This window comes from Fusarium odoratissimum (genome assembly GCF_000260195.1).
Source record: "Fusarium odoratissimum NRRL 54006 unplaced genomic scaffold supercont1.4, whole genome shotgun sequence".
NCBI lineage: Eukaryota > Fungi > Ascomycota > Sordariomycetes > Hypocreales > Nectriaceae > Fusarium > Fusarium odoratissimum.
Genome location: NW_022158690.1, coordinates 1,747,078 through 1,766,325, shown reverse-complemented (window position 1 = coordinate 1,766,325; position 19,248 = coordinate 1,747,078). Strand labels below are relative to the sequence as shown.

Here is a 19,248-nt window from a genome sequence, read left to right as displayed (position 1 = left end):
GAGCAGAATATTTGGCAGTTAGCCTTGCACTATTTCTATCTCGCATGTGGGTTTGGTAAAAATGTTTAATTATTCGTATCTATGACAACTTTATTGACAAGGCAGATTCCAACGCCCCATGTCCAAAAACCAGTGTTCCAAACGCCATCCCAATGATACCCAAAATTACCAGCCGAGAACGTTGAACAGGCTTGTTCGGGGATCAGGAACAGAACCGTTGAAAGTCTTTGCACGAACAGATTCGCTCTTTGTGGTGTTGTATTGACTAAAGTAGCGATCGAATGTTCGGGATTGGTTTGTGAGTTGCGAGCGAACGTAGCCGCCGACAACAGAGATGCTTCCAACAGCGATGAGAACAGGGAGGACCCTGAATATGTTAGATATGGAGATTTTGAGACGAGGTGGATGCTTACTTGGGGCCGACAGTGGGCTTGATCATGAGAGCGGCCATTTTTATGGATTGATGTGATTGGTGGGTTGTGTAAGTGAGCTGAAGCTGAAGATGCAAGTGTTGTTGGTGAGAAGATCTCAGTGATTGTTGTTGTGATTGATGGTGATGAGAAAAACTATTTGAGAGTAAAGAACTCCGTCATTATATATTCTCGTCTTGAGGTTCATTTCGTTCAATTCCGTGACCATTTTCTTCGGTCGCATGTTGATGTTCTGAGCTGACGGTGGTGCTGTTTTTGGTGGTGCCATAGAATGATCCAGCCCTGGACACAGCCATTTCGGGCGATGCCGGGGTCCGCAACACCAAGAATTGGATCTCTACAGCTTGTGAGATCTTCAGGATGAATTGATAGATTATCTATATTTCCAATTGATTAAATTTCATCATATAAGTTGCTTTGTTATTTTCTAAACGCTCGCTGCCATTTTCAGAGTATTATACATGTGATGTATGTATACAATTCTAATTAGTCTCGAACAATTGGACACATCATTGTAAATTTAATAGCTATGAGCATGTGTACTTACCTTTACGACAATCATATCTCAGCAATAATTCAATTGAAACTATCTACCGAATGCATCTGTGTATGCGATTATGGTGATGGCATTCTCAGAATCTGGTGTTGAGAAATCATCTGATTTTCGGAACCGGCGTCTACCGAACCCACCCAAAATTCTCCGGGAAATCAGTCCATCATTCAGTTCTCAACACACTCAGCCCCAAAGTCCATTCTCGACTGCCAAGATCGTCTCACTAATCAACTCTAACTCTGTCATCGAAATCATCAGGAACAATGCTGTTTTTTCTTACTTGAGCGTTTATTTTTCGTGATGCGACAGTGGATTGAGAGTGATGACCTCAAAGTCAGTGTCTCTGCATCAGAACCCTCCATGTCTTCTTCTTATCTGTGTATCAGCTCTCCGCACATCCCCGTCCAGGTATGCCCGGAGTCATGAAATGCCCACCGGTCAGGTCCCACAATTCCCGGTGCCTACGCCGGTAACACGGCCGGCGACGTCATGGATGGGCGGAAAAAGATGGCAATTGATACTTAACCCTTCAATTCAATTACATTCAAGAACATATTAGCATCTTTCCTCATAATTAGCATAGAGATCCTCAGCCTGGTCCAATCTCACAATGACCTTATTACTGAACCCAGCTCAAACCATATCATATCATCTCAGCTACCGTTAACAGTCCATCAATACAACCATCCCCAAACCTCCATCCAAACATCGGAAAATTCCAATCCAGCCCCCAAGCCCTTTATCTACATGTCACATGTTTCTATTCCCGCCTCAATCCCAAAACGTCCATCACCCATCAATGACATCCAATAATCGTCAATGGCTACACATCTCCAGATATTCTGACGCGGGGAAGCTCCTGATCCTGTAGCTCACCACGTCATCCCTCCATCATTCAAAGCTCTTAGATCATTGACCAAACCCTATTAAATAGCAAAGGTCCCTCAACTACTGAGATCAAATACTGCTTCATAATAATCGTTGTATCAGAAGAACAAGTCAAAATGTCCATGAGATTAATCCTTCGTCCGGTGGTGCGAATCCCGCTCCTCCGCCCCCAGATCCGTCTTGCGACTACAAACCCTACGCATGTCCATCCAGATGGTAACCTCGGCGGTCCGGGAGGTCAGCAGCCCCCACCTGCACGCCCCGGCGGTCCGGAAGCTATCACAAGGAACTGGTACAGTCACCCTCACCCTCCTTGTTATCACCACTGACACTCCCAGGATGCCCATCGCTGCTGCAGCAGGTGTAATCGCAGGCGGCGTCTACATCATGCTCCCCACACGAGGAAAATCCCCTGAGAGAACTCTCGAAAGCGACATGGTAGCCGCCAACTCGACTGCGATTGGATACATCGGTCAACCATCTGGAAAACCAGGCATTGCTTCTCATTACAGGGAGCTTCGAGATGGGAAGGAAGTCGAGTCGATGAAGGAGTTGAGTGGGAGAAAAGGAGGTGGTTCAATGGGTCCTTTCAGAGCGGAATGAATAACGAAAAATGTGTTCGTAACGGAGGCGACCTGCCCAGAGTATCAAATTGTCTATCATCGCTCGATGGAGCTGTACATTAATAGTAACACATCGCTTACTTCTGCTCTAAAGGTTCGTCTTTCTTCTTTTGTAGCAGATAATCTCCCCCAAATACCGCTTTGTACACTCCTCTCAATCCCCTTATCGGCCATCCTGTTCGTGCAGTTGACTTCATGAGCTTCTCGTCACCTTCAATATCAACTTTGACTTTATCGTAGACATTCGGTAGATACGACGCTCCGTACTTTGCTCTTAGCGCATCGTACGCTTCTTTGTTGTAATGTGACCAGAATTCATCTTCTGTGTAGTATGCTTGGGCGTATAGCCATTTCTTTCCTCCGCAGTCTTGTACTTTTTGCTCCAGAGCTCGATTATGTCGAATTGCGTCTCGTCGGTTTCCTTGCAGAGGTCCCCATATTCCAAAGTTCATGAGTTCCACGGTTCCAGGTTTTGCGAATTCTGCGTGCAGACCATATCCAGAGTCCGGATCTTCTCGTCGTACTCGTAATGGACATATCCAGAGTGGATAGATTCTGAATTGCTTATCCAGCCAGTTTTGAAACTCCGGTACACTGTTGTAAGGCACTCCGACATCTTGAACCATGTAATAGTCAAACAGGTTACTCTTGTGGCCAGCAGAGTACATGACGCGAGCTCGTAGGAGAGGATCCAGGATGTATCGTGTCAGTCGGTTAAATGGTGTGAGAAAGTAGTCGAAGGCGTATTTGGCGACCCAGAATCCACCTCTGTCATATCGGAACAGATAATCCTTCAATGGGATGTAGTCGGCGACGCAGGTGACAGATCCCATCCGTAACCCATCTCGAACCTTTTCAACATGAAGATAAAACCACTTATCCTTCCGTCGATTCAGTTGCCTTGGCGTAGCACTGATTGGTATCTCATCCACCATTCGTCCCGCACATACAACAGTCGTATCCTTGGAGTAGACAACCCCATCAACATAATCATTCTCCCATCTCTTACACTCCTCCTTGATAATCTTGACAGACTCAGACGGCCCCCTCGCAAGCCGATACTTGAGCTCAACATACTCCTTCGCCTCCTTCAACTGAACCTCCAGCAACGTAACAACACCGAGTGTTCCGAACGCCGAAGCAGCACCCCAGAAAAGATCCGGCTGTTCCGTTTTAGAAGCACGCGTAACAGTTCCATCCGCGAGAACAATCTCGATCCAATTCACAGTCGCGTCGAAAGCACCGTACCGAAAAGAGCTGCTCTCTCCCGACGTCCCCGAAAAGCCACCTCCAACGGTAATAGCCGGGAACTCCATAACGACCAGCGGAACAAGCCCCAGCGGTAGAGTTGCATCAACGAGGACTTCCATCGAGACATTTGGTTCAACAATCACCGCCTTGGAATCTTTGTTCACTTCGATGACATGGTTGAGCTTGCTTGTGTCGACGGTGTTGTCCACACGCCGGTTTGAGTGCCGTGTGCTGTTAGTTGAGCCATGGTATAGACGGAACGGTTCCTGGCGGGCGTGAAAGTGCTTAACTCTATCCGCGACGCCAGCGACGATGGTTTTATGAGCGTCCATCATGAGATGGAATCGCAGAAATAAAAAAAGAGAGATGCAGGAATCAAAGATAAAAGACTTGGCGAGTCGTTCAGAGTAGTATCGGGTCGGAAATAGCGAGGAATGATCCACAATTCCTTGTCCTTGTGTCGTGCTTGTGCTTGTGCTCATGCTTACGACCAAGATTTTATATGAGTCGATCACTCATGACGCTTGATTCCGACATATCCGAGCATCATGATTGCTTCGAATCAGCAAGACTCGTCTTATTTACATTTACTTGTTACGGTCTGAGGCGCCACGTCAAACACGTCAGCCCTGCTTTGACCATATCGCCAAGTTTTTTATTCTATTCTGGTCGATCTCAATATGACGTTTGTTGTTTCATTGGTTCAGCTTGTGATGCATGAATAGGCGCGTTTGCTAGTGGACAAGCAATCCTGGAAATGGCCCCCACAAGACATTGACAACCAAACGCTGTGTTAACAAACTATCCTAATTAATGACTCTGCAATTCTAGCTTTGATGTGTAACGCTCTGTTGTGTATTCTCCTATCGCTCCGGTGAATGCGAGAAATCATCCAACCGAGGTAGTTCATAGTCGCTATCATGCTCATCCTCCTCGTCCAGAGTTTCACTTTCCTCGTTCCCATCGTCTTCGACCTCAGCGAAATAATCAAGATCGGCAATGAAGTAATCAAGATCCTTATCAGTAATAGGTCGTTTGTCTTTCCCGCTGATGAAGGGCTCGGGCGTTTCTTCCAACAACTTTTCCAGGACCTTGGCGTTTTCGATTAGTCTCCCTTCCAATTTGTCTGTGTATCTCTTTGCCCGTGTTACGATACCAAGATAATCCGTTTCGATGCCATGTAGAGGACCGCACATCGCCCAGAGTCTTTCCTATCCTGCAATAAGACGTGCTTCGATCGTCCATCGGTCAAGATGGCCTTGTATTATACATCTCCGGCAGTTTGAAGGGACCCTGCCATTGGTCTTAGATTGTAAAAGAAAGCCTGTCGGTATTTTTACTTCGCCACCACACAGGGGAACAGCAAGTTCAGAGGTGTGTGCACAGTCGAACATGACACGATGAGTGCACGGTTCGACATCTTGGGCAACATCTCCCTTCTGCTTGCCTTGCTATGGGCAGATGGGTGACATCTCGGACGACTTGAAGTTATCGACGAGTGCATCGTGACACGAGTCTCCAATAACGTGTCCACAGGGAAACAACAAACCAGAATGTCCTTGTATCGGGGCCATGGTTTCGGCATCCTGGCAAGGTCTTCGACAGGCAACACAACGAAAGCGAATACACGCGAATTGCAAAGTCAACAAACTTTTCTTCCCCTCCGTGTCCTTGCACGCATTTTCTCCCTTGCTGTGGAATTTCACTGTGACTTTCTTCAGCCATTCGTATGCACTCGGCCAGTGAAATTGACTGGGGAGACCTAGGTTTTCCTTCGAGATCGCATTGAAGAACAGATCGGGCATGTCTGGGAACAAGAGTTGCCGTATGGCTGATAAGCTCACGATCTCGTCCTCGGCCGACTCGCCATCACTGTGTTGGGCGTCAGTCATCTCATCGTCTTTCGATGTCTCTTCTATCTTTTCCTCTGCCGTAATTTCTTCTGTCGTTTTGTTATCGTTAATTTTTTCGTCGGCCATCTTGTCGTCTATCGATTTGTCGTTGATAACTTCGTTGTGGGCTATGTTCTTATCGGCAACCTCGTTGTCGCTCATGGTGATGATATCCTCGATAATCTGTAGGCTTTTATTTGTATGAGTGATATTGGTGTGATGGCTGATGTTGATGTTGATGTTGAGTCGACGTTGAAAGAGGTCAGTCGGACTGTTATGAATTGCAAGCACCTTCCAGCTGTGATTCACATCCCTAACAAAGGCAAGTTGTGTCAAATACGTCCTTCCTCATTACTATATGGAACATACGCTGTAATATGATTAGGCAGGTGATGTCTATTCTACGCCTCAAGCCTCAGTTTAGCAGGAACCCGGATCTGCACCCAGCAACTATCAGCCGAACGCCTTCTCATTCTTCTTCTGAGGGACATTATGACGATTCATCTCGCTTTCATGCCTTCTCCTTGGTACATCTCCCGGCGCCAAATTCATCTGATCTAATGAATGGCCTACCCAAGTATATCGCAGCCAACTCAATGGTCTACGCTCCTCAAGCAACGCTTTTTGACCTGCGTTTTTATAGGAGAAGGCCAGGATGGTCTGAATCATAAACACAGTTGCATTCCCCGAACATGATGTGAGCTTTCCGAATCGAGTATCTTCAAACCGAATACCCAGGCGCTCCAGAATATGCTCAAATACTGCGGGTTGTTGAAGGCGTGTCTGAAACTGATTCTCCTTCTTCAAGTCCCATATCTGCACATTGGGTTCTGCTAACCACTCCAAAGCAAGCTGCAACAGCGCAGTTTTGACGGGCTCTGTGTCAAAGGTCAGCAAAATGAGCTGTCGAAGACGTCCTTGCTCGACCTCATCTTTCCGTCTGTTCTTTTTTCTCAGTGCTGAAAAGACTCGGTAAAATCTGTACGCAAGATCTTTCTCCTGAACCCTTCTTGATCGGCCAAAAGCGAACAAATATGGCGACTGATCTGATTCGTCTTGGTTCTCGAACTCTTCCACTATATAGTGGAGAGGTGTCATGTACTTGAACCAGGACGACCCACGATCTCCAGGCATGACGCCTTTACCACGGTCATACAAGATATCTCGCATGTCGAGATACGCGACTCCGGCCTCGATGATAGGATCTTGTCGATATGACGGTCCATGTATGGATACACTGAGCTCTCTCAAGCAAATATGATGGAAATCCAGCGAGATAAGGATGTAATCAGTGTCAGGCATTTTGGCGAACTGGTTCTCTTCGGTATCTAGTGCTGGGAAGACGTTCTCCAAGCAGTTGGTAGAAAGGACACATGATTGGCAAGGGTTATAATCCAACTCTTCGTCAGAAATAGAGGTTTTGTACGAGTAACTCTCCTCGTCACTCGAAGTCGGCATCGTCAGAGCTGCGCTGAAGCGAAGAAGGGTCTCAGGTGAGGCTCGGGTCAGGATTTGAAAGAGTGGCCGATTTCGATCTCATTGATTTGACTACAGAATATACAGCCGAGCAAACGACCTCTCATTTATATACGTTGATGTTCCTGTACTTCAAAGTACTTTCGTAAGTGAACGGCGACAAATTACGTCTATGAGCCAGAGTCTCACGCAGTTTGTCAGTGAACCGTGCCACTGTTTGCCCTCAACCACCCAATACCGCATCGATTCAGAGCGAAATTCCAGACTTCAATCGTGTCATAGTATCGGTCATGTGCAGAAGAAGAGATCCTTCCGCTGTGTAGTCTCATTCACCGCGCAAATACAGCTTGGACCTCGAGATTGACTGCACCCGGTTGAGTGAAGGGATTGTCTTGCAAATTACAGGTGAGGGCAGTACAATAAGAGCTTCACATCGATTGATATCTAACAATTCCAATCATATCTAAGCTTATTACTCTTCGTTACCATAGTGTACCCAAACATCACGTAGAGGTCAAGTTCCTCTTTGTGTGATTTACAGTCTCGGGATAGCTGTCAAGTAGGTCCCTCCCAACTTGAGCATATCAACAGCTTCCTTGACCATCTCATCGACAATCTCCCCAGCAGGCTGGATCTTGGTGATGGCTCCAGCAACCTGTCCCATCAAATGTGGCAGATCGAAATCGTTGCCCTGCTCAAAGTCGTACTCAATTGGTACAACACCCTTATCACACAGTTCCTTGATCTTATCTGGCTGCTCATGCCACTTCCTGATGTAATCGTTCGTCTTCATTCTCAATGGCCGTCCAGAGATAACAAGAGTTCGCTGCGTATCTTCGAATCCACATGAAACAACCTCCTTCTTATGTTCCTCACTGCAACTCGCTTCAACAGAGGCTACAAACCGTGTACCTACCCATACGCCTACAGCGCCCTGCATCAATGAGCTCGCAAGACTCCTTCCAGAGGAGATACCTCCGGCTGCAATAACCAACGCTGGCAGACCCTTGAGAAGAGGAGGGTGGTACTTCGAAGCAACGTCTGCGACGGCGGGGATGAGGATGGAGTTTGCAACATCTCCTGTGTGACCTCCTCCTTCACCACCTTGAGCGCAAACCATGTCAACTCCCAGCTCGAGCGCTTTGGTCTTGGATGTGTCAGTGAATAGCAGCCAACTCCGGTCTGTGACTTACTGCATGCTTAGGATGGCCAACCATGTTCATGACCAGGATTCCCTTATCATGAAACCTCTTAATCACTTGAGGTGGCGGTACACCAACAGCACTGACAAACAACTTGGCACCGCTGTCAATGATGATGTCCACCAACTCGTCCAACTTTCCACCAGTGTAATCATGGTTGGTCTTACGCGCATTGCCTCCGATCTGAGGCAGGGCGAGATCAACACCAAAGGGTAGATCGGGTCGCGAGAAATTGGCCTTCATTTCCGCAATGATCTCTCGAAGTTGATCGGGTGTGTATTGGAAACCACCGATTATACCGAGACCGCCAGCATTGGATACAGCTGCTGCAAGACGACCACCAGACACCCTAGCCATGCCGGCGAGGATGATGGGGTGCTTGATTCCCAGCAGGGATGTAAGTGGTGTTGTAATTGGGCCTGGAGGTGCCATTTTTTGATATTATGAATGATAATAAAAGACGATGGTTTGCCAACAGATCAAGTATAAGAATACAATACAGCTGGATATTGGCCCTCGGCTCTTACATATCTGTGGGGATCGGCTCTTTTAAACATCATCAACCGATCTACCGATTTGCGGGGGAAGCTTCATCCAAAGTCCGAGGCATTACCGCATTAGGCTACCAATTCGCGTATCTCATGTGCCTCTGAAAGCGCTTTGAACCCTTTCTGCATAAAATGCCGACACCGGTGATGCGTTGTATTTGTGCATATTATATTCGCTGAATCTATCAAGTTATCCCGTCTCATTCTCGTTTCATCGTTGGCTCAAATTCCATACTTGGCTCAATGTTGGTATCATACATGAAATATCCGTGACCCGCTATCATCCATCATTAGGTAGTGTTACAGAGAGCGAAAGTCCTCGTCATTGGAAATGCGGTAAGCGCGCTGGAACGAAATCTGTCTTCTCTGGTGATTTTGTGCCATCGGGTTGTGAACTGTTTGGCGCTTCATCTTGTGTGGCGGGCTTGTCTTCGACTTCTTCGACGTGGTGGTAGGCGGCTTTTGAAGGCGATGCTTGATACACATCATCCTCTGCAACCGCTGGTTTTGATTCGGAGATTGATTTGGGGTCAGATCTTGGTGCGAGACCTTTTTCTGCCGCGAGTTGCGCTGCTGCTTGCTTCTTCCTCTCGACATCCTCGTCTTGTTCTTTTCGTAGCAGATGCTCTTCTTGTTCCAGGTCATGTAGAGTCGGTCCCTCAACATCTGGCGTTACAGAAAACGAATTTGATCGCTGCTCCATTCGGTAGTCGTCCTTGGAAGAAATTGACCCCAACGTCGTCCGCGATACTGTTCTCGACCCTGCCAAACCACTAGCTGGTCTTTTACCCTTACTGCTTGTTCTCCCACTTCTTCCGCTTCGATCATCCTTTCTAACCATGTCGTATGTTACTTCGTCATCGAGTGGGATTGCATCTTCTTCGCCTTCGCCATCGCTTGGGAACAAATCGCCTCGTGATCGATATGAATCTGATGTATCGCCCGACCCTGTCGTCCCGCTGCGCTTTCTAGTCACTGGTAGGTCAAAGTCGTCTTCATCAGAATGTAGTAGTGGTTCATTTTCTCCTTCGCCATGTCGTCGTGGATGGTCTTGTAGATCTGCCGCACTAGGTTTGTATCGTAAAGTACCGCCCATCTTCCAAGGTAGTTTGCTGAGGAAACCGATCGGTTGTGTACTAGGAATTACAGTCGGGTCATCATCCATGCTTGGTTTTCGTCTTCGGTCTCGGGTTCCATAGCTCATACCGCGTTTCCTACGCGGTTGTTCAGTTTCTCCCCCAGTATGCCTTCGCTGAGTGCCAGTCCCAGCCAACAATCGATCCCAGTCTTCATTACCCCATGTGCCAAACAGACCACTCTGCTCTTCCTCATACCAGTCATCATAAAAGTCGAAGCTGTACTCTGCCCTACTATGCGACAGCTCTCGTTCTCTGCGCTTTCGTAGACGTTCCTCAGGGTCACCTAGACATACTGTCGTACACTGTTCAATAGAGTGCGCGATGGATGAAAAGCATGGGTTGATATAATTATGTTGAAAGGTCCAGATTCCTGCTGCCGCATTCTCGGTTATGGTCTCGGTATCGTGGGCAATTTGGTTCCAGCGTTGGCGCAGTCGGGGGTCCTCGAGGAATGCCATTGTGAAGATAGTGGATATGACGTCGCAACATGGAAGCGCCGAGGTCGCAATGTTTCAGAAGATGTAAGAGGATTCAGAAGAGCAGATGATTAATTTGGGTGTGAGTCAATTAGTAGACATGATCGCAAAGGTGAGGAGTTCACGATCAGCCATCAGAAGAATAATCTCGTGAGTGACAGGCTATGATCGAAGATCAGAGTTGATTGTAACTGTAAGACAGCGGTTGTTGTGGCACGTGCAGCGAGGTGAGACGATTAACAGTTGGGCTTGTTGGGTGGTTGGTTGAGTGGAGGTACTTTGAAACGTGGTTGTCTGGTGGCTGGCCATCAAGTACTGGATCCACTGGGCTTGACTTTCGATATCTATGATACTTCAATGCTGTAATTCGACGAATCTTGACATGATGAACCTTATTATTTTTGGTGAGAGATGGCGAGGCGAGATCTTGTCAAGTTGTCCAAGCTTACACTCTATTTCGATTTGACGTTACATTTGTCTTAGACGAGGTAAGAAAATATTCGTATTGAGCAGTCTGCAGGTGGTATCAGGCAACGCAAGAAACAGTGATGTAGTACTAAACAGTCCAATGATCTCAAGTTGTGGTATCCTACTTCCTTGGGATACGCATATTTGCTATCACTCTTTCGATAAGCTCTTCCTTGGTGGCCTTTGGGTCGGGATGTAGATTTCTCTGCTTCTGTTAGCCTACGTCAACGGCTGTGAATGATTCGCTTGCCTTGTTCAACCACAATTGGCATTCTTCCTTTGTCCATGTTTTTGGATCACCAGTAGGATCTGGCTGAGGTGGGAAAATACCCTGGCCATCGTTCCCCCAGATTGTGTATGCCGCTGCCATAGAAACAACGCCTCCAAAGACTGGGCATATCAGTATGTGGCTTACCCTGCAGATAACAGATACTTACAGAGGACGACGTTCTGAGAAGTGTTAGTGTGTTTGAGCTTGGCTGATCGATAGATACTAATCAATGACTAGATTGTCTGCTCTTACCTTGGACTTCATAAAGTTATCAAGCCGGGTCGACATGTTGACGACTTTCGTTTAGAGACACTGACGTTATCAACAAGTTTGGCAATCAGTAGATGTACACCTATTCCGGAGCAACAAGTGTTGTAGGGTGAGAGGGTCTAATGAACAACAAAAATAATGCGGTTACAATGATAATAAGCACCTTAAGTATTAAGTTTCATAAGGCATTCACAATCACAATGAAAGGTGGCCATTTCAAGATTCCTGCCTGTTGCCTCATGGCCTCGTCTCATCGTCGTCTGCGCCACGTATTCTTACGCCACATCTCGGTGGATCGGCGACCAACTCTCCCGGACCAGTCCAACAAACGACAGTGGTCCGTGCACTTCAAGGCCCCGCGAAAAGCAGCGCACAAAATTAATTCCTTCCTCAAATTCATATCGAAATCGTCAACCCGTGCCTTTGACAAGTTTCCGTTCAACCCATCCACCTTGAACTACCGCCAAGATGCCTCAAGAGGTCGCCGATATCAAGAAGGTATGAGATGCGAATAACAGCGGAAGAAACGAAATACTGACTCAATTACCAGTTCATCGAGATCTGCCGTCGGAAGGACGCCTCCTGTACGTTTTGACGAAGAAAAACCTCCACGAAAAACGCAATTCGATTCTAACAATTATCCCAACAGCCGCGCGGATCAAGAAGAGCAAGCAGACCAACAACATCAAGTTCAAGGTCCGCTGCCAGAAGCACCTCTACACCTTGGTTCTCAAGGACACCGACAAGGCCGAGAAGCTCAAGCAGAGCCTTCCCCCCAGTATGATCCTCCGCCAGGACACACGATGATACAAACCACTGACACAGCACACAGACCTGCAACTCACCGATGTCTCCAAGAAGGCCAAGAAGTCTGCTTAAGAAGGTGGTTGAATAAAGGGTTTACTATGGGTGTGGGAGGATTTCACAGGCACGAATGGGCGTCTCGGGATACCTTGCATTTCATCATGTGCTCTGAAAGGAGGATACTCGGATGAGTCCAAAAAAATAAAAGAACGATTCGAGTCACAAGATACTGGGTTTTTTTGCGTGACGAGTGTTGAATTGGCTAATGCAGAAAAGGCTTGTGCTCGAAGCGGGAGACTTTGGTAGCTTCGAACCTCACAGCTATACCGGATTCGATCACGTCTTCGAAGCCTGGGGATGCGATTATCACCATGATTGAATCGTCGCCTTCTATCCTCCATCCTGCCCACATTCTTTGACCTGGTAGTGTTGCGGATTGGGTCTCGATGGAACGATATTCTTTTTCGAGAGATGCTTTTTCTTCGGGCTTCACTGATATCTTCCAGACCTTGACGGATCCTCTTGACAGAATGTCTCCTCGGAATTCATTTTCTCCAGCTGGCCCCAGATGATACAAGGCCACGGCGTCCTTGTCTTGACTGATGAATTCTTTGAGCTCTTGCATTAGAGAGACATTCTCTTGACTTTGGATCCATTCGTTGTGACCACCCACAGATTCCCACGGTGCTGTGAGAAATAGGTAGGGCGCTTCGCCATCGGTGATCCAAATGTCCGTGGTGTAATTATAAGGCTTTCCCTCAAGGAGATTGGGTTGGTGCTCCCTGATCCATTGAGCTTGTACTTGCTGGGTCTCCCTGAGGATGTTTCGTAGCTTATCCTCATCGTACCCTGGCTTTAGCTGGATGGAGGCTGTTTCAACGATACCGGCCATTTTATCGACAAAAGACTTGAATTGCTCAATTGACAAAAGTCTAGACGCCCTTTACCCTTCACGATGAAGCTGAATAAATAATCAGTCAATCAGGCATCTTTGACGACGTTGATGCGGGGTTCAGTCGATGATGCGCCATTGAGTTGCCTGGGAAGGATCACAGTCAGCAACGTAGTCGTCAGCCATAGGGTTGAATACTGGTCGTAGTCCAAGGAGATTTCCGTTCATTTGATATAGCCATCGTGTCAACCCTTTGTCCCAAATCCTTCATCATAGAATCTCATAGTACTCTTACAATATCCTCAAAATGTTAGCCTCAATCTTGAGACTGTCAACCAAGTCATTGCCGACAACGACATGCGTGCAGCCTTGACATATGGATGGATGCCTCGAATTATTCCGTGCCTGGATTGCCGCCCTCTAGAAACTTGAAGAATGTCAACGTATTCCCATCAGGATCTTTGATAGCGAACTGCCGAAAACCCCACGGCTTATCTTCAATCGCTTCTTCAATTACATCGCTTCTCTGACCCTTGACAGTATCATGCAGCATGTCCAACTGCTCTGTACCCAATGCGATATATACCGACCCTGGTTTGACATCACCATCAGGTTTGAAGAAGTAGATATTGGCTGCTGCTTTATCCCCTGCAAAGATCGAGCAAAAAGTATAATCTGAAGACGGCCCGTCCTCTGGCTTTACCCCGCCCAATTCGAATCCAAGAAAGTCGACATAGAAATCAAGAGTTCTCTGTATCGATTTTGATTCGAACGTTGGAATGATTTTCCACGCTGAAGCGATTGGCGCCGTCATTTGTGTCTGTTCAATATAGTATTCGTATAAAAGAGATGCGAATACGAAAGTGTTTCAATGCATTTAGCAGCCAAGAGGAGCGTTATGTATGCGACAATTGATGCACTCTTTGTTGTCCAGTAACAGGCTACAGCTTCTCCAAGTACGGATACGGCCACACCAATGAGTTATAGCATGGATATTTTCCCGCCTGTCGTCATATTTTAGCTTCGCCTCGACGACGTAACTGCAAGCCTCCAAGTTCCAACGACTCCAAATGTTCTGTTGCTTCGGCAGATATTCGAGGCTGGCTCAAAATCTCATAACCTGATTTACAGAGAACCGCCTGGCCAACCAGACTGTTCCCTATCACAATCAACCCCTTCTGGTGCATCGATCAACAGCTGAACCAGACGGCTTATCCGGCACGCAGGGTCACACGGTTGGGTTGCTGTTGTATTGTTCGTTGCTATTGTCATCATCATCAATCACGCGGCGACAAATGCCCATGCTTGTCTCTTATGCAGTTCTTCTGCATCTCTTCTTCAACTGATAGGCATTTCTGATTCTGAAACCTTGAAATACCCGGTCCTCGCCGGAAAACTCGGTTCATATACTTTTGCTTGTTCGATTTTCCACTCTCGGTTGCTGCATCGACAAATCGCGGGAGACGGGACGTCTAAGTCGTGGTGGGCTCAGCTCAGTCTCCAGATAAACCTAAGCCCAGCTGGAGACTCGACTTTAGCGCTAGACCGCTATTTTGAGTTCTTCCAATTGGAGGCCTATCATTACACATTCAGTTCAACAACAGAGGACAGATGTTGTGAGCTGTTGGCAACGTCTTGTAGGCATCTCATATCAACTCATCTCCAATTTGAAGACGAGATAATAACGGTAGCACCTAGATTGTAACCCAAGTCCCTTAGCCCGTCTCGTTAAAGCAGTTAGTTCCACCTCATCTTGTTGATCGTTGGTAACTGTCATCTGCACCATCGAGGCACTCACATCCGGAACCTTTCCTATTTCGGTTGACGGGCGTTTCCCTACATCGTCCTGCTCCTGCACTTTTCCATGGAAACAAGTGTGAGGTGTGCCAGAAGGCAGGTACACTGATCTAGGGACAGAGGTGGAAAGTGCGGGGGACTCAATTACCCATTACGCCAACAATTCCCAGAGGTGCATCAACCTACGTCTAGACTTGAGCTAACACTTCTTCTGTGACGCTGCTATCCCTTTCATTATCGTCTTTGACTTGCATTGCATTGTTGGGAGTCAAAAGTCCGTCCGTTGTTGCCCGCTTCCTTCCTAACTATTTTAACTTATCACACCCCCGCTCTCGAATTTAAAGAAGTTACTTTCCACCCCCTGACGATGGTCAAGAAAGGCAACCACTAATTTACCGAATTAAGCAACTTTCCTCCTTCATCTTATACTTTTCTTTCTACCGTTAAATTCAATTATCTTCATACAATCTTTTACTCCTATTTCTCGCTATTCACTTTCTACGAAACATACCGCAGGCAATCATCACGACAGGGGTCAGACCACGTAGTTGGAGATAATATCAACACCAAACAACGCGCGCGACACAATCACCTCCATGCCGTCTGTGACCCCAGTCATGGTAAACGGGCTCAATGGCAGCCATGCCAACGGCAACGGCAATAGTCACGGCCCTGCCTCTGATTCCGGCTCCGAAACATCTGGCGACTCCAGCAATGGCAGTGCCCGTCGTCGCATGAAGTTGAATCGCAAAATGTCTAGCCCCATGGCACCTCCTTTCATGGTATCAGCACCAGGAAAGGTCATTGTTTTTGGGGAACACTCCGTTGTCCATGGAAAGGTAAGTCGGTACCATCTTATCGCCAATTGCATGCTTACATGATTGGCGCATAGGCAGCCATTGCCGCAGCCATCTCACTGCGGTCCTACCTTCACGTCACCACCCTCTCCAAGTCGAAACGTACCGTCTCGCTCCGATTCGCTGATATCGATCTCGTTCATACCTGGAACATCGACGACCTGCCATGGGACGCTTTCCAACAACCCTCCAAGAAGAAGTCATACTACTCTCTCGTAACAGAACTCGACCCTGATCTTGTTGCGGCCATCCAACCACACATCGAAGTTGTCTCACCCAACCACCCAGAGGAGATTCGGAGAGTTCATCATAGCTCTGTCTCAGCTTTCCTCTACCTCTTCCTATCGTTAGGATCGCCATCTTTCCCCCCATGTCTATACACTCTCCGGTCAACAATACCAATTGGTGCTGGTTTGGGCAGCAGCGCGTCAGTTTCAGTATGCCTTTCAGCTGCACTTCTGCTTCAACTACGGACACTATCAGGCCCTCACCCAGATCAACCTTCGGAGGAAGCACGACTTCAAGTCGAACGAATCAACAGATGGGCATTTGTGTCAGAAATGTGTATTCACGGAAACCCTTCTGGCGTGGATAATACGGTTGCGACGCAAGGTAAGGCCGTGGTGTTTCAACGGACAGATTACTCCAAACCACCGACAGTTCGACCATTGTGGGATTTCCCTGAACTGCCTCTGTTGTTGGTGGACACCCGGCAATCCAAGTCTACCGCACACGAGGTTGGCAAGGTCGCAAAGCTGAAACAAACCCACCCTAAGCTTGTTGGCACGATCTTGGATGCGATGGACAAGGTCACGGATGCCGCTTCTGAGCTCATTCACGACACTTCTTTTGACAGCAATTCGGAGACGGACCTTAGCAAGGTGGGCGAGCTGATGACCATCAATCATGGCCTATTAGTATCACTAGGTGTTTCTCATCCACGTTTGGAACGAGTGCGAGAACTCGTCGACCATGAGGGTATTGGCTGGACAAAGTTAACTGGCGCTGGCGGTGGTGGATGTTCAATCACTCTTTTACGACCCGGTGTACCCACAGATAAGCTGCAAAAGCTCGAAGGACAACTAGAGTCTGAGAATTACGCCAAATTCGAGACGACCCTTGGTGGCGACGGTATTGGCGTCCTTTGGCCAGCTGTCTTGAAGAACGGTACAGAGGAAGATGACGAGGGCGGTATGGAGATTGATCTTGAGAAGTTCTTAGAAGCTGAAGGCACTGAGGGTGTCGAAAAGCTCGTCGGAGTACATGGCGATACTGGGGAAAGAGAGGGATGGAAGTTCTGGCGAGTTGAAAGCCAATAAATCACTAATAAGACAGAACACGCTCAAGCTGTTGAGCATTTACTCCGATTTACACCATCTGGTAAGCCATGCAAGGTCAAACATGACTAGGACTTGAAGTAGCAGTGGAAAAGGCCTGTTTGGTGGGAGTTTTTGGCATATATATGATTATAATCTAGTAATGCGACATGTTCTTTCTACTCACTCCGTTAGGGCACCGTACTCCGGGTCTCTGGGCATTCGATGTTTAATAGGACTACAATTCAGGGCTTGAGGTATCAAATCATATCATATCAAAACATCTCCAACTACTCCTTTGCGCTCTGACCGCTCTTCAGCAGTGTCACACGGTATTTCCAATATCCCTCTCGTACAGGATCCCATTTCTCACCAAGTCGTCGTAGACACAGCTCAGCCTTTTCCTTGTCACCCTCTTCATCATACAATTTGGCCAGGAAATCAAGCGCATGTGAACTGCGGACCTCTTCTGCTTCCTCTCCCAGTGCAGTGACAAACTTCTCGGCGAACTCTTTAAAGGAGGATAGGGGACGAGAGCCCTTGGTCAGAACAGCAAAGACATAGTTCCACGGAGACTGATTCTGCGGCGCTAGATCAATCTTCTCTTTGGAGTAGTTGATCTCTCGATCAATTGTCTCTGCTGGAACGCGGGGGTCTGCTTCCGTAGGTCCTGATCCAGGGGTGGAGGCTGTGGGGTCTGAGAAGACAAGATAGAAGCGGTGCGACCAAGCTGAGTTGTTTCGTACATCCTCTTCAATGTGGTTTTGGGTGGAAAGAAGCTCACTCATAGTCCACATGTACAACTTGGAGACGAGGTACTGGCGATACGACCAAACATGGTAGTTCTTGGCATCTGATTCCAGCATCTTTGTGATGAACTGCGTCTCAGAACGAGCCAGCTGACGAACAGTCGCAGTATCCTCCTCGATAAGAGGATAGTAGTGGTCCATCAGGAGCTGGCGATGGTTCCAAATCTGGTAGTTCTTGAGATTGCTGAGAGCAACCTCGTTCAACCATGTGATCTCATCAGGAATGCTGAGCTTGAGTACCGAGATGATCTTGAAGCGGAACAACCAGACAGTGTAGTGTGCTGGATTCATGGAAATGACGTGCTCTGTCAAACGCAGACTTCGGGGAGAGCATTCGTCTGCAGCCATGACGGCGCGAAGGTAGGATACGGCTATGATGCTGTTCAGTCAGTCACTCCTTTAAGGCCTGGGCATCAAACGGACGTACCCTCGGCGTAGTCGTCCGGGTAGGCAATCTGCGCGAGGGCGCCTTCGGGCTCATTCTGCGGGATGGGGATGACATCGTCCCATTCAGGATCCTGGGCCAGACTTCCCGTGATCTCCCCGTACAAGTCCCTCTTGAGTGCAGCCATAGCTTTTCTTCTCGTCTTTTCAGCGGCGATTTCCTCTGTGGTTACTTCGAGCTGCTTCTCTCGCTTCTTGAGAAACTGACGGTGCTGTATTTGTAGCGATGTGAGCTTTGCGTGCTTTAAGGTGCGCTGTTCAAGTTCGTCGGGCGAATATGTCCCGATATCTCGTCCGGAACGGTCTTTTCCCCAGGCGTAGTCGCGGGGGAGTCTGCGAATAGGTAGACCCTCTTTTGTAACGAACTTCCAGAACTCACGCTCTGTCTTGTTGGAAAAGGGTACGCGGCGGTTTACAGCGGGATGGATAAGGTTAACGTGTGCGTATGTCTTCTTCTCAGCGGGAGTTAGAGCCGATAAACCGACTTGCTGACGACGGTTCTCGATAGGATTCGTCTGGAAGAAGCGCTGCTGCGAACGCTGAGCGATGGTGTCTGGGGGAGATTCTGGAGCGGCTGCGAAATGTTAGACAGATATATAGAGGCCGAATCAAAAGGGCATACCTCTGGGCTCGGGGTTCGGGACCTTGGAGCTGGCTTTTGTCTTGGGTGGCATTGTTGGAGTTGGAGAGCTACGTTTGTGATGGATGGTGGGGTTTTGTCACTGGTTCTACTGTTTTTTTGCTGTATGGGGATTGATGTATGTGCAGGGGAGGATACCCCGCCAAAATGAAGCAATTGTTCTTGAAGCCTCGTTGAAGAACAATATGAATACGTGCAAGA

The 19,248-nt window shown here is 47.8% G+C and overlaps 14 protein-coding genes across 17 annotated transcripts; 3 read left to right on the top strand and 11 right to left on the bottom strand.

Moving 5' to 3' along the window:
- Positions 1 to 43: 43 nt before the first annotated feature.
- FOIG_03793 (uncharacterized protein) lies at positions 44 to 646 on the bottom strand. Its single transcript, XM_031201814.1, has 2 exons — positions 414 to 646; positions 44 to 367 (listed from the first exon to the last, which is right to left on the bottom strand). The coding sequence occupies exons 1-2, from the start codon at positions 449 to 451 to the stop codon at positions 166 to 168; spliced, it is 240 nt and encodes a 79-aa protein (XP_031069338.1). The 5' UTR covers positions 452 to 646; the 3' UTR covers positions 44 to 165.
- Positions 647 to 1,203: 557 nt separating this feature from the next.
- FOIG_03792 (uncharacterized protein) lies at positions 1,204 to 2,738 on the top strand. Its single transcript, XM_031201813.1, has 2 exons — positions 1,204 to 2,164; positions 2,211 to 2,738. The coding sequence occupies exons 1-2, from the start codon at positions 1,989 to 1,991 to the stop codon at positions 2,473 to 2,475; spliced, it is 441 nt and encodes a 146-aa protein (XP_031069337.1). The 5' UTR covers positions 1,204 to 1,988; the 3' UTR covers positions 2,476 to 2,738.
- FOIG_03791 (uncharacterized protein) lies at positions 1,505 to 4,592 on the bottom strand. The gene has a single exon (XM_031201812.1). The coding sequence runs from the start codon at positions 4,226 to 4,228 to the stop codon at positions 2,573 to 2,575; it is 1,656 nt and encodes a 551-aa protein (XP_031069336.1). The 5' UTR covers positions 4,229 to 4,592; the 3' UTR covers positions 1,505 to 2,572.
- Positions 4,593 to 4,609: 17 nt separating this feature from the next.
- On the bottom strand, positions 4,610 to 5,024 carry FOIG_03790 (uncharacterized protein; the record flags this gene model as incomplete). Its single annotated transcript, XM_031201811.1, has 1 exon — positions 4,610 to 5,024. The coding sequence occupies exon 1, from the start codon at positions 4,940 to 4,942 to the stop codon at positions 4,610 to 4,612; it is 333 nt and encodes a 110-aa protein (XP_031069335.1). The 5' UTR covers positions 4,943 to 5,024.
- A 439-nt stretch (positions 5,025 to 5,463) lies between these two features.
- Positions 5,464 to 5,800, bottom strand: FOIG_03789 (uncharacterized protein; the record flags this gene model as incomplete). The annotated part of the gene is made up of 2 exons (XM_031201810.1): positions 5,464 to 5,508; positions 5,591 to 5,800. 2 exons carry the CDS (start codon positions 5,798 to 5,800, stop codon positions 5,464 to 5,466), a joined length of 255 nt encoding a protein of 84 aa, XP_031069334.1.
- Positions 5,801 to 5,871: 71 nt separating this feature from the next.
- Positions 5,872 to 7,206, bottom strand: FOIG_03788 (uncharacterized protein). Its single transcript, XM_031201809.1, has one exon. The coding sequence runs from the start codon at positions 7,094 to 7,096 to the stop codon at positions 6,092 to 6,094; it is 1,005 nt and encodes a 334-aa protein (XP_031069333.1). The 5' UTR covers positions 7,097 to 7,206; the 3' UTR covers positions 5,872 to 6,091.
- A 284-nt stretch (positions 7,207 to 7,490) lies between these two features.
- On the bottom strand, positions 7,491 to 8,836 carry FOIG_03787 (oxidoreductase). The gene is made up of 2 exons (XM_031201808.1): positions 8,308 to 8,836; positions 7,491 to 8,261 (listed from the first exon to the last, which is right to left on the bottom strand). The coding sequence occupies exons 1-2, from the start codon at positions 8,746 to 8,748 to the stop codon at positions 7,650 to 7,652; spliced, it is 1,053 nt and encodes a 350-aa protein (XP_031069332.1). The 5' UTR covers positions 8,749 to 8,836; the 3' UTR covers positions 7,491 to 7,649.
- Positions 8,837 to 9,186: 350 nt separating this feature from the next.
- Positions 9,187 to 10,461, bottom strand: FOIG_03786 (uncharacterized protein; the record flags this gene model as incomplete). The annotated part of the gene is made up of 1 exon (XM_031201807.1): positions 9,187 to 10,461. The coding sequence occupies one exon, from the start codon at positions 10,459 to 10,461 to the stop codon at positions 9,187 to 9,189; it is 1,275 nt and encodes a 424-aa protein (XP_031069331.1).
- A 700-nt stretch (positions 10,462 to 11,161) lies between these two features.
- Positions 11,162 to 11,506, bottom strand: FOIG_03785 (STE24 endopeptidase; the record flags this gene model as incomplete). The annotated part of the gene is made up of 3 exons (XM_031201806.1): positions 11,162 to 11,337; positions 11,385 to 11,397; positions 11,471 to 11,506. The coding sequence occupies 3 exons, from the start codon at positions 11,504 to 11,506 to the stop codon at positions 11,162 to 11,164; spliced, it is 225 nt and encodes a 74-aa protein (XP_031069330.1).
- Positions 11,507 to 11,829: 323 nt separating this feature from the next.
- FOIG_03783 (60S ribosomal protein L38) lies at positions 11,830 to 14,097 on the top strand. The gene is made up of 4 exons (XM_031201804.1): positions 11,830 to 11,986; positions 12,039 to 12,072; positions 12,138 to 12,266; positions 12,321 to 14,097. Exons 1-4 carry the CDS (start codon positions 11,957 to 11,959, stop codon positions 12,365 to 12,367), a joined length of 240 nt encoding a protein of 79 aa, XP_031069328.1. The 5' UTR covers positions 11,830 to 11,956; the 3' UTR covers positions 12,368 to 14,097.
- On the bottom strand, positions 12,555 to 13,184 carry FOIG_03784 (uncharacterized protein; the record flags this gene model as incomplete). The annotated part of the gene is made up of 1 exon (XM_031201805.1): positions 12,555 to 13,184. The coding sequence occupies one exon, from the start codon at positions 13,182 to 13,184 to the stop codon at positions 12,555 to 12,557; it is 630 nt and encodes a 209-aa protein (XP_031069329.1).
- On the bottom strand, positions 13,579 to 15,235 carry FOIG_03782 (uncharacterized protein; the record flags this gene model as incomplete). Its single annotated transcript, XM_031201803.1, has 3 exons — positions 13,579 to 14,004; positions 14,983 to 15,091; positions 15,186 to 15,235. The coding sequence occupies 3 exons, from the start codon at positions 15,233 to 15,235 to the stop codon at positions 13,579 to 13,581; spliced, it is 585 nt and encodes a 194-aa protein (XP_031069327.1).
- FOIG_03781 (mevalonate kinase) lies at positions 14,211 to 18,382 on the top strand. Of its 4 annotated transcripts, XM_031201802.1 has the most exons (4): positions 14,221 to 14,821; positions 14,883 to 15,327; positions 15,387 to 15,820; positions 15,874 to 17,436. In XM_031201802.1, exons 3-4 carry the CDS (start codon positions 15,578 to 15,580, stop codon positions 17,155 to 17,157), a joined length of 1,527 nt encoding a protein of 508 aa, XP_031069326.1. In that variant the 5' UTR covers positions 14,221 to 14,821; positions 14,883 to 15,327; positions 15,387 to 15,577; the 3' UTR covers positions 17,158 to 17,436. The 4 variants fall into 4 exon arrangements, with proteins under 4 accessions (XP_031069324.1, XP_031069326.1, XP_031069325.1 ...); XM_031201800.1 differs by having other exon boundaries at positions 14,211 to 14,821; positions 14,883 to 15,820; positions 15,874 to 17,446; XM_031201801.1 differs by having other exon boundaries at positions 14,221 to 15,327.
- On the bottom strand, positions 17,279 to 19,133 carry FOIG_03780 (protein farnesyltransferase/geranylgeranyltransferase type I alpha subunit). The gene is made up of 3 exons (XM_031201798.1): positions 19,030 to 19,133; positions 18,391 to 18,981; positions 17,279 to 18,334 (listed from the first exon to the last, which is right to left on the bottom strand). The coding sequence occupies exons 1-3, from the start codon at positions 19,079 to 19,081 to the stop codon at positions 17,445 to 17,447; spliced, it is 1,533 nt and encodes a 510-aa protein (XP_031069322.1). The 5' UTR covers positions 19,082 to 19,133; the 3' UTR covers positions 17,279 to 17,444.
- Positions 19,134 to 19,248: the final 115 nt, after the last annotated feature.